We start from the raw sequence: 12,396 nt of genomic DNA, 5'->3' as shown, positions 1-12,396 counted from the left end.
AGGTGGAGGTTGCAGTGAGCTAAGATTGTGCCACTGCACTCCAGCCTGGGCGACAGAGCAAGACTCTGTCTCAGAAAAAAAAAATAAAAATAGAACTAGAGAAGCTTAGATGAACAGGATTGTTAATAACGATTCCTTCTGTGGCTACTGTCAGCTTTCTGCAGGCAAACGCTCCCAGGCTCCCGGGACGGTCGGGAGCCAGAGGTCCCTGTTCAGAGAGGACGATGCAATGGGACATGGGACAGGGGCATGTTGGGGAGAGGGGTCACACCAGGCAGTGTTGGGGCAGGAAGCCGTCAGCAGCCATGACCTCGGGCGGGCTGTGTCCACCGCAGCCCCAGCATTGCTAACGCCTAGTGGGGCACCCGCCCGCCTGTCCGCAGGTCACCAACAAGATCACGCCGGTGCTGTCCTACTCCTACCTGGCCGTGCTGGTGCCCGTGTTCCTGCTCACCGACTACCTGCGCTACACGCCGGTGCTGCTGCTGCAGGGGCTCAGCTTCGTGTCGGTGTGGCTGCTGCTGCTGCTGGGCCGCTCGGTGGCACACATGCAGCTCATGGAGTTCTTCTACAGTGTCACCATGGCCGCGCGCATCGCCTACTCCTCCTACATCTTCTCTCTCGTGCGGCCCGCGCGCCACCAGCGTGTGGCCGGCTACTCGCGCGCTGCGGTGCTGCTGGGTGTGTTCACCAGCTCCGTGCTGGGCCAGCTGCTGGTCACCGTGGGCCGAGTCTCCTTCTCCACGCTCAACTACATCTCGCTGGCCTTCCTCACCTTCAGTGTGGTCCTCGCCCTCTTCCTGAAGCGCCCCAAACGCAGCCTCTTCTTCAACCGCGACGACCGCGAGCGGTGCGAAGCCTCGGCTTCGGAGCTGGAGCGCATGAACGCCGGCCCGGGCGGGAAGCTGGGGCGCGCGCTGCGGGCGGCCTGCGGGGACTCCGTGCTGGCGCGGATGCTGCGGGAGCTGGGGAATAGCCTGCGGCGGCCGCAGCTCCGCCTTTGGTCCCTGTGGTGGGTCTTCAACTCGGCCGGCTACTACCTGGTGGTCTACTACGTGCACATCCTGTGGAACGAGGTGGACCCCACCACCAACAGTGCACGAGTCTACAACGGCGCGGCCGATGCTGCCTCTACGCTACTGGGTACGCGCGCCCTGGTCCCCGAGGCTCCCCGTTCACCCCCTGCCCCGTGGATCCTTACCCCGGAGGCTCCCCTTTGCCGCCCCATGCCCCGTGGATACCCTAACCCAGAGCCTCCCCACCACCTCCCTCTGCCCCATGGATCCTTCCCCCGGAGGCTCCCCCTCCCCACCCCCTGCCCCGTGGATCCTTCCCCCAGAGGCTCCCCCTCCCTGCCGCCTGCCCCGTGGATACCTTCCCCCAGAGGCTCCCCCTCCCTGCCGCCTGCCCCGTGGATACCTTCCCCCAGAGGCTCCCCACCACCTCCCCCTGCCCCGTGGATCCTTCCCCCGGAGGCTCCCCCTCCCTGCCGCTTGCCCCGTGGATACCTTCCCCCAGAGGCTACCCACCACCTCCCCCTGCCCGGTGGATGCTTCTCCCGGAGGCTCCCCGCCACCTCCCCCTGCCCCGTGGATACCTTCCCTCAGAGGCTTCTGCCACCTCCCCCTGCCCTGTGGATCCTTCCCCCGGAGGCTCCCCCTCCCCGCCCCCTGCCCCGTGGATACCTTCCCTCAGAGGCTCCTGCCACCTCCCCCTGCCCCGTGGCCCCCCAGGGCCGCTGCAACGCCCCATCCCTCCCGTCTCAGGTGCCATCACGTCCTTCGCCGCCGGCTTCGTGAAGATCCGCTGGGTGCGCTGGTCCAAGCTGCTCATCGCGGGCGTCACGGCCACGCAGGCCGGGCTGGTCTTCCTTCTGGCGCGCACGAGTAGCATCTGGCTGTGCTATGCGGCCTTCGTGCTGTTCCGCGGCTCCTACCAGTTCCTCGTGCCCATCGCCACGTGAGTTCCAGAAGGGTGGGGAGCCGGGGGTGGGCAGGCACCAGGATCACGCCCCGCGCTTCGCGGGGTGCTCCCATCTTCCCGCCGCGCCCCAGCGACTGTGCCACGCGGCCCCGCCAGCCACCTGGAGCTGACCAGGGTCCCTGCTTGTCTCTCACGGGGACCTGGGGCATCCCTGCCTGTGCCATCCAGCTGCTACCCCAGGCCCTCCGCGCTCCTCTCTGAAGCCTGCTGGGCTTGCTGCCCTGCTCCCAACCCCATCCTCCAGGCCCCATCCAGGCAGGAGCGGGAGCATGTACCTGTGTGAGTTCATCCTCAGCTTACACTCACACCACACACACCACACACACACACACACCCCACACGCTCCCACATGGACACACGCCACACACTCATGAACACACACCACATGCTCACAGATGGACACACGACACAGACACACCACACACTCACATGGACACACACCACACACGTGAACACACCACACACATGAACACACCACACACACACACACATGCACCACACACGAACACACCAACACAGACACGCACCACACACATGAACACCACACACACGGACACACACCACATGTGAACACACCACACATATACGGACACCCACCACACATGAACACATACCATACTCACACACAGACACGCACCACACACGTGAACACACCACACACACGGACACACCACACACATGAACACCACACGCTCACACATGCACACCCACCACACATGAACACATACCACACACCAATGGACACTCACCACACACTCTTACCACACGTGCACACATGGACAAACACTACACTCACACATGGATATATCACACATAGACACAGACTACACATGGACACCACACGGACAAATGCACGCTCACATGAACACACCACACACTCGGACACACACCACACGCTCACAGATGGACACACACCATATGCACGGACACACACCATACGCTCACACATGGACACACCCACACATTGACACACCTACACATTGACACACCTGCCACATACTCAGACCACACACACTGAGACACTCAGAAACTGACCCTGTGTGCTCACACCCGCCCCTGCCTTCCTGGACCTGCCCCCTCTTTCCTGGCAGCTGGGAGGACTTTGGCCCCAGCTCCCCTTCCTGGGCCTCCACTCCAGGGTGGCCTCCGAGCCCTGTCTCCCTCCCTCCGTGGGTCGTCCCCCTGAGGCTGACGCTGGCCACGAGCCTGTTGAGCTGAGAGCGCCCTGCCGACCCTTGCATTGTGCCCTCTGCATTGGTAGCCTCATCCCTGCAGCATTCCGCCTGGATGTGCCCAGCCCCGTACTTCCCCGTCCTCCCCACACGAAGGCAGCAGTCTCCTGGCACGGGTAGCCCGGCCCACCCTTCTCTCCTGCCCCTGCCATACTTGGGGCCCCTTTTGCTCCTGTGTGGCCGCCTTCTCCATGCTCCCTGAGGCCCACGCAGGGCTCTTGCTGCCCCCAGCTCCTGAAGGCCCCCCTCCCTGACCTGCCAGCACGGTGGAAAGGGCCAGGGCCTCTGCTGATGTGCCGTCCCATTGCTGCATCCAGGGGGACAACGCCTGAAAGGTTTTAGTTATAAAGTCATTGATGCCCATCGCAGAAAATCCAACACGGTGCAGCAGTGTGCAAAGCAGAAAACGGCCATTTGCTACGGGGAATCCCAGCATTTTCTGCTTGTCTGTGTTGAGTTGATGTCAGACATAGACGTAGGTAGTCACCCCAGGTCATGAGTGGTGGGCCTTACAACCCATCCCCAGTCTGTGGGCAAAGTCACCATTTCCATTTTTCTTACAACAGAAGAACACTGAGATGAATGCCCTTCTACCTACATTTTTCTTTCCAAATTCTAATAATGGCCCTCAGGTGGATTCCTGGAAGGGGAATGGCCAGGTTGGAGAGTCTGTGCTTTTGAAAGGTTTCTGTCGCTATTGCAGGTACCCTGCAGACTGGCATGCAGGCTTTCTCCCCATCAGGATGATGGAGTGGCCTTCCCACTCTCCCTGAGCCCCTGATGGACCAGCTGGGCTCCCAGCCTTTCCTTCACAAGAGCAAGGCTGGCCGGCCTGCTGTGGACTGAGTGGCCCCTGTGTGTCTCCTGACTGTGTTGGGACTCACTTTCCTCTCTCCTGATCTGGGGAGCGCTCATCTGTATCATGTATTTTCAATCACCTGTGCCCCCATCATGCCCCACACTCGTTTGCCTTTAATTCAACTCCCAGTGTTTCTCAGTGTCCTTGGAAGCACCCTGGGGGCTGGGCTACCCAGCGCAGCATCCAGAAGCTCGTTTGTGCTGGGTTTTCCCTGTTGTTCATCTGCCCTTTGTCCTGCTGACCTGCTCACCGGGACCTCTGTGTGCTTCTCGTCCTCACTGCCACCCGCCTGCCCGCCCCCCTATCTGCACTGTCCCTGCTGTCCCCCCATCTCCAGTGCCTGGCAGCACAGATACCTCTGCCCTTCTCTAAAGAGTTTTTGGCATTTTTGTTTATTTTTTCTTCAGGTGAACTTTAGGATATTTTTTTGTCCAGTTCTTTTTCTTTCTTTCTTTCTTTTTTAAAGCACTTTGCGGATTTTAATTGGAACTGCATCTGAAGACTAGTTTCTCTGCAGAGCACCAGAAGCCTTGTGTGTTACCTCTCCATGTCAGGAATGTGGTGCCTTCATTCCTGGACATGTGCATGCCATTGCCCACTTCCAGGGCTCGCGGTAACCGGCTGTTACCTCCAGGGCCTGCCCTGCCTGGCTGCCACTCACCTCCAGGGCCTATCCTAACCGGCTGCCACTCACCTCCAGGGCCTGCCCTGCCTGGCTGCCACTCACCTCCAGGGCCTATCCTAACTGGCTGCCACTCACCTCCAGGGCCTATCCTAACCGGCTGCCACTCACCTCCAGGGCCTGCCCTGCCTGGCTGCCACTCACCTCCAGGGCCTATCCTAACCGGCTGCCACTCACCTCCAGGGCCTGCCCTGCCTGGCTGCCACTCACCTCCAGGGCCCCCCTAACCGGCTGCCACTCACCTCCAGGGCCCCCCCTACCCAGCTGCCACTCACCTCCAGGGCCCACTGTATCTGGCTGCCATTCACCTCAAGGCCTGCTCTGCCTCCAGGCCCACCCACTTCCCACCCAGCTGCCACTCACCTTCAGGGCCCGCCCTACCCGGCTGCTGCTCATTTCCAGGGCCTGCTCTGCCCAGCTGCTGCTCCCTCACCGACTCTGGTTTCACTGCTCTTCTAATTTATCGAACATTTAACCATGAAAGACTTTCGTTCCAGACTTTTCTGTCTGTGCCCAGGGGTTCTCTTGATGATGATTTTCCGAGTGTTTTGAGATGCCTGTGACCTGGTCTGTCCCAGAGCTCACGGGAGCCCTTCTAGGCATCTTGTTGAGTTTGTGTTTTGTGACACCCATTGTACAGGTTCAGCATCCCTAATCAAAACAGCCAGAATTCAGCCGGGGGCGGTGGCTCACGCCTTTGATCCCAGCACTTTGGGAGGCCGAGGTGGGCAGGTCACCTGAGGCCAGGAGCTCGAGACTAGCCTGGCCAACATGGTGAAACTGTCTCTACTAAAAATACAAAAATTAGCTGGGCATTGTGGCGCATGCCTGTAATCCCAGCTACTCGAAAGACTGAGATAGGAGAATTGCTTGAACCCAGGGGGCAGAGGTTGCAGTGAGCTGAGATTGTGCCATTGCACGCCTGGGCAACAGAGTGAGACTCCATCTAAAACATAATAATAACAACAACAACAGAAAAATCCAGAATTTGAAATACTCCAAAATCTGACAGTTTTTGAGCTCTGAAAAGACAATGCAGTGGAAAATCCCACACCTGACCTTGTTTGACAAGTCTCAGAACACAGTCAAAAGTTTCTTCATGCACAAAATTACTCCAGAACTCAGGGTGAGGCCCTGGGCAGTAGCATCCCCTTTGGCTTGCAAATGTCTGTTAGGTATTATATAAAATCACCTTTTGACTGTACGTATACCATGTATATGAGCATAAATGAATTTCATGTTTAGACTTGGGTTCCATCCTCAAGGTATCTCCTTATGGATATGTGAATATTCCAAAATCCAAAATCTCTGGCCCCAGGCATTTTGGATAAGGGACCCTCACCCTGTACTGAGCCAGGGGGATGCAGCAGCTCCCAGAATGGCCTCTCAAGGGTGGGTGGCCTGGGTGTTGGCTCCTGCCTGGGAGGGGCGGGCATGTGTGGGAGAGATGGGGGCCTGGTGGGGGGCTTATGCGTGCCCTGGGACCTCATGGCTGCCAGGTGAGTCATGGGCTGGTGGGAGCCGGGCTGCAGGCTTTTTGCTGTTGCTGCTTCTCGTTCTCCCAGCAGCGCCTGATCTGCCCGCTCTTCCTGTTCAGCTTTCAGATCGCATCTTCTCTGTCTAAAGAGCTCTGTGCCCTGGTCTTCGGGGTCAACACGTTCTTTGCCACCGTTGTTAAGACCATCATCACCTTCATCGTCTCGGACGTGCGGGGCCTGGGCCTCGCGGTCCGCAAGCAGGTGAGCCCATTTCAGACCTACATCCTCGGGGAGGGAAGCTCCTTGTGGGGACGTTGCCAAGGCCTCCTGGTGCCCTCCTGATGTGGAATCCGCTGTGGGCCGGGGGCTTCCAGTGGGACACACCAGGCCGGCGAGAGCAGGAAATGAGAGACCCCAGCAGGGCTCAGTTGTGGGTGGGAGCCTCCGTCAGGCCCTGGGCCTCGGTGGAAGCGACTGAGCCTCTGCTCGCCAAGGCGGACCTGTCCTTGTCTCTGCTCTTGGCCTGTGGCTGCCGGAACTTGGTGTCCTTGAGCCCTGGCTAGAGGCCACGTGAGCTTTGTTCTCTTCAGGAAGGAGAGCTGAGCAGAGCCACTCAGCAGCGTTGGCATGCAGGCTTCTGTGGGTGCCCTCCCCTTCCCCACCTCTGGCGGGCCTTTGCTGCTTCTAAGAGGAGCTGGAAAACACACATTTAACTCCTGAAGGTCCCAGCCAAGGCCGGGTCTCCAAGTGAGCTGGATACAGCCATGGTGGGCGTGGTGTGAGAGGTCCTCCCGGGCTCCTCAGGACTGCCCCGCCCCAGCCTGCCGCTAGACAGATGCGCTTGGTGGGTGGGACAAGGGCTTTGTCCACCTGCGGCCCAGGTCTCACTGGGCAGGAGGGCTGTCAGGGCTGGCCCTGATCCTCTGAGGGTGCCTCGTCTGTTCAGCCTCGGTGACTCTGGAGCTCAGGGTGAGGCCTGGGCAACAGCAGGCATCCCCTTCAGCTTGCGAATGCCTGTTAGGTGAGGGTGGCTGTTGCTCACTCATCGAAAATGCATCCTTCAGCCCAAGAGTGTCATTAGGGCCTGTCTACACTGGCAGGCCACGTGGCCCCGTTCCACAGAGCCCTCCGGGTGCAACGCCCCTGACCCAGGTGTGAACACTCAGGGCGGTGACCCTTTGATGGGTGGGGGTGAACACTCAGGGTGGGTGACCCTCTGAGGCCCGGGGGTGAACGCTCAGGGCGGTGACCCTCTGAGGCCCGGGGGTGAACGCTCAGGGCGGTGACCCTCTGATGGGTGGGGGTGAACACTTGGGGTGGTGACCCTCTGAGGCCCGGGGGTGAACACTCAGGGCGGTGACCCTCTGAGGCTTTGGGGTGAATGCATCCAGGCCTGGCCTGGGTGGACACAGCCTCCTGGTGGCCGGGCTGGTCTCAGGTCTGCAGAAAGGGGGCCCAGAAGGCTTCTGTTGAATGCATGGCCCCGGGGGGGGGGGCTGGCAGTAGTCCAGCTGGCCTTGGAGGGGGTCCAGCACCCCATAGGAAGTCCTCCCCATTCTTGGAGCCCCTAGTTACCTCTGTCCCCAGACCGCGGTGGCTGCCAGCGTGTATGGGCAGGGAGGGCCTGTCCCAGGGAGACTCCAAGGGCCCTGCGTGGCCCCCGCCAGGCTGGGCCTGGCTTTTGACCTGCCTCTGGGTGCTGACTGCCCCTGACTACTGTGCCCCCCCCGCCCACCTACATCCCTCTGTGACCACCTCTTGTTCAGCCCCTGGCAGCTGGAGGGGCAGATGCCTGAGGGCCCTTTAGGGACGCTGTGCGTGTGCTCCCCTGCAGCTGCCCTGTGGAGGGGACCCCTCACAGTGGACTTCTAAGGGCCCATGGGGGCTTGGTGCAGGGGGTGGTACAGTTCTTCCCGAGAGGGCTGCTCACGAGGAAGCCCTTTCCCTTCCTCAGCTGGTCCTTGTCCTGGTGTGGCCATGGAGGCCGTGGGGAGATGGCTACGGGGAGGTGGAGGCAGGTTCTGGCCTGTGGCTGCCTCTTGTCACATGGAGAAAAAGCACACGGACTTTTCTCGGGCTGGTTTGATTTCCAGGTTAAAAAGTAACTAGTGGGGCATTTTGCTCATGGCTAGACATCCTGTTGGGTCTAGAGGAGTGGTGCCGGCTCATCTTGCCCCCCTGCCTGTTACTGGGTGCCGAGTGTCCACTCTCGCTCCTCCAGCATGGGGAGAACAGCTGGAGGAGTTCAGGCTTGGTTGCGGGTAGAGTCTGGAGACGGGTGGGAGCCGTGTTGGAACACGGCCGGGCAGACAGGCCTGGAGCTTGCCTGGGTTTGCCTGCTTTTTAAATTAAGCTTTATATTTGGGTAATCTTCTATTCACATGCTGTTTAATAAATAATACAGGGAGATCCATGTACCCCATACCCAGTTTTCACAGTGGTCACATCTTACAGTTCTGCAGCACATCACAACCAGCATGGTGACAGTCGGGATCCAGAACATTCTGTCCCCACAGGGATCCCTCACGCCGCTCTTTACAGTCACGGCCCACCCTGCTCCCAGCCTCACCTCCTCTTTAACCCCTGGCATCCACTACCCTCTTCTCCACTTGTATAAGTTTGTCATTTCAGGAGTGTTATATAAACACAGTTATGCATTGGGTATCGTTTAGGGATTGGTGCTTTTCACTCAACATTGTTCTCTGAACATTCATCCAGGTTGTTATTGTGGCTCTAGCTGATTCCTTCTTGCTGCTGAGTGGTGTTCCAGGGTGCGGATACAGCACACTTTATTTAACTATTCACTATGAAAGACTTGTTTCCAGTGTGGGGTATTACAAATAAAGCTGCTACAGACATTCTTTTACAGGTTTTTGTGTGAATATAGGTTTTCCTTTCCCTGGGACACATGCCCAGAAGTGCAAATGGTGGGTCACCAGGTAGTTGCCTGTTTATGAAGAAGCAACCCACTTTCCATAGCAATTGTACCTTTTTGTATCACCACCAGACTTTGAGAGATCAGTCACAGTGTCTTCAGTATGTCGTGTTGCTACTTGTTTTTATTTTGGCCATTGTGATAGGTGTAGTGATATTTGATTGTGGTTTTAATTTGCATTTCCCTGGGGGATAATGTTGTTTTAATTTGCATTTCCCTGGTGGATAATGATGTTGAACATCTTTTTATGTCCTTATTTTCCATTTGCAAAATCTTCACGTCTTCTGCCCATTTTCTCATTGGATTGTTCATTTTTATACTCTTGAGTTTTAAGCATTGTTTGTGTAGTCCAGATTTTAGTCCTTTGTTGGATATATACAGTTTGCAGTTTTTTTCAACTCTGTAGCTTGTTGTTTCATCTACTTAACATGGTCTTTTACAGAACAAGTATTTTTTAACTCCCATAAGGTCTGATTTAACAGTTTTTCCTTTTATGGAAACTCTGCCTAGCCCTAAATTCAGAAGATTTTCCTTAAATTTCTTTTTTAAAGTTTTGTGTTTTTACATTTAAGACTCTGATCAGCTTTGAGTTAATTTTTGTATAAGATGTGAAGTTTAGGTTGAGGTCCCTTTTTTTGGCCTGTGTATCCATTTATTCCAGCATCGTTTGTTGAAAAGACTTAGCTCTCCCCATTGAATTACTTTTACACCTTTGTCAAAAGTTGGGCATATTTATGTGAGCCTGCTTCTGGGTTCTTTATCCTGTTCCATTGAACCGTGTGTTTCCCGTTGTACCAATATCACACCGTCCTGGTTATGAAGCTTTCTAGCAAGTTTTGAAATTGGATAGACTGATTCCTCCAACTTCTTTTTATTCAAAATTGTTTTGACTATTATAGTTTCTTTGCCTTTCCATATACATTTTAGAGTAATCTTGTCTATGTCTACAAAAATTCTTGCTCAGATTTTGTTAGGAATTGCAATTAAGCCAGTATATCAATTTTGGGAGAACTGACCTGTTGACTGTGTTGTTTTCCAATCCATGAACATGGCATATCTTTCCAATTATTTAGATCTTTGATTTCTTTCAGCATTTTGTAGTTTTCAGCCTATGAGTACTGTGCATGTTTTAGTTTATGCTTTTTTTTAAAGTAAATCAAACCGTATCTTGAAATTTGTTATCTGCATTAGTCTGTTTGGGCTGCCATAGCCAAATACCACAAACTGGCTGACAAACAACAGAAATCTGTTCTCTCACAGTTCTGGAGGCTGGAAGTCTGAGATTAAGGTGTTGGCAGGTTGGTTTCTCCTGATGCCTCTCTTCTTGGCTTGCAGATGGCATTTTCTCCCTTTGTCTTCATATGGTCTTTTTTAATGTGTGTGGTCCTCCCTGGTATCTGTTTTTTTTTTGTTGTTGTTTTTTTTTTTTTTTTTTTTGAGATGGAGTTTCCCTCTTGTTGCCCAGGCTAGCATGCAATGGTGTGATCTTGGCTGATCGTAGCCGCCTCCTCCCGGGTTCAAGCAATTCTTCCTCAGCCTCCCGAGTAGCTGGGATTACAGGCATGTGCCACCATGCCTGGCTAACTTTGTGTTTTTAGTGGAGACGGGGTTTCTCCATGTTGGCCAGGCTGGTCTCACACTCCAGACCTCAGGTGATCTGCCCGCCTCGGCCTCCCAAAGTGCTGGGATTACAGGCGTGAGCCACCGTGCCTGGCTAGTGTCTGTCTTCTTATAAGGACACCCAGTCAGGTTGGAGTAAGATGCCATCCTTTTTTTTTTTTTTTTTTTTTTTTTTTTTTTTTTTTTTTTTTTTTTTTTTTTTTGAGACGGAGTCTCGCTGTGTCACCCAGGCTGGAGTGCAGTGGCGCGATCTCGGCTCACTGCAAGCTCCGCCTCCCGGGTTTACGCCATTCTCCTGCCTCAGCCTCCGAGTAGCTGGGACTACAGGCGCCCGCCACCACGCCCGGCTAGTTTTTTGTATTTTTAGTAGAGACGGGGTTTCACCATGTTAGCCAGGATGGTCTTGATCTCCTGACCTCGTGATCCACCCGCCTCGGCCTCCCAAAGTGCTGGGATTACAGGCTTGAGCCACCGCGCCCGGCCGATGCCATCCTTATGACCTCATTTAACTGTAATTACCTTTTGAAAGGCCCTATCTTCAAATGCAGTGACATTGCGGGTTAGGACTTCAACATATGAATTGGGGGATGGGTTCACAATAGTGAACCCAATAGTGAACCCAATAGTGTATACATGTTCATTGCTAGTGTATAGAAATATAGTTGATATTTGTGTGTTTGTCTTGTATACTGCAATTTTGCTGAGCTTACTTATTCTAGGAGGCTTTTCTGTTTTTTGGTCTTTGTTTTTTAATTCCTTGAGATTTTCTATGTAGATAATTATGTCATCTGCAAAAATTTCTTCCTTTCTGATCTGTATATCTTTTATTTCTTTTTCTTAGTGCACTGGCTGGAACTTTATTAATTCCTTATTTCTGCTTACTTTAAATTTATTTTGCTCTTCTTTTTCTAGGTTCTGGAGGTGAGCTATTGATTTGAGACTTTCCTCTTTTCTAATTTATGCATCTAATGCTATAAATTTCCCCACTCAGTACTGCTTTAGTTGCATCCCACAAATCTTAATAGGCTATGTTTTCATTTTCATTCAGTTCAGTGTGTGTTTTGATGCATCATTATCTCAAATTTTGTTGTTTAATTTTCAAGCGTTTTGAGATTTTCCTGTTATGTTAATTTCTTTTTTGATTATATTGTGATCAGAAAACACATTCTATGATTATTTCATTCCTTATAAATTTGTTAAGATTTGTCTTATGACCCAGAATATTATCCGTTTTGATATACTGTGGACACTTGGAAAGAATGTATATTCTGCTTTTGGGTGGAGTGTTCCGTAAATGCTGATCAGATCCTATTGGCTGATGGTATTGATTTCCTCTCAGTTCTTGTGGATTTTCTGTCTAGTTTTATTATTATTGAGAGGGGGTATTGAAGTCTCCTAAGTATAATTGTGGATCTATTTCTCCTTTCAGTTCTGTCATGTTTTTGCTTCACATATTGGTAGCTCTTTTGTTTGTTGCATACGCGTTTGGGATTGAAATTTGTCTTAGTGGACTGACCTTCTTGTCAATTGTGTAATAGTGGACTATATTATGTCCTTCTCTGTCTCTGGTCTTTTTTTTTTTTTTTTTTGCTCGGAAGTTTACTTTA

The 12,396-nt window shown here is 53.6% G+C and overlaps 1 protein-coding gene across 3 annotated transcripts in view; it reads left to right on the top strand.

Moving 5' to 3' along the window:
- The window catches only part of SLC19A1 (solute carrier family 19 member 1), a 49,790-nt gene that overhangs the window by 30,188 nt on the left and 7,206 nt on the right, over positions 1-12,396 (top strand). For all 3 annotated transcript variants that reach the window (XM_007970483.3, XM_007970468.3, XM_007970476.3), the window contains exons 3-5: positions 384-1,143; positions 1,767-1,959; positions 6,354-6,495. In XM_007970483.3, coding sequence (XP_007968674.3) covers positions 384-1,143; positions 1,767-1,959; positions 6,354-6,495 — 1,095 coding nt within the window. The remainder of the gene's footprint in view (positions 1-383; positions 1,144-1,766; positions 1,960-6,353; positions 6,496-12,396) is intronic.

Source organism: Chlorocebus sabaeus, chromosome 2, assembly GCF_047675955.1.
Source record: "Chlorocebus sabaeus isolate Y175 chromosome 2, mChlSab1.0.hap1, whole genome shotgun sequence".
NCBI lineage: Eukaryota > Metazoa > Chordata > Mammalia > Primates > Cercopithecidae > Chlorocebus > Chlorocebus sabaeus.
This window is presented reverse-complemented; position numbering and strand designations above follow the sequence as displayed.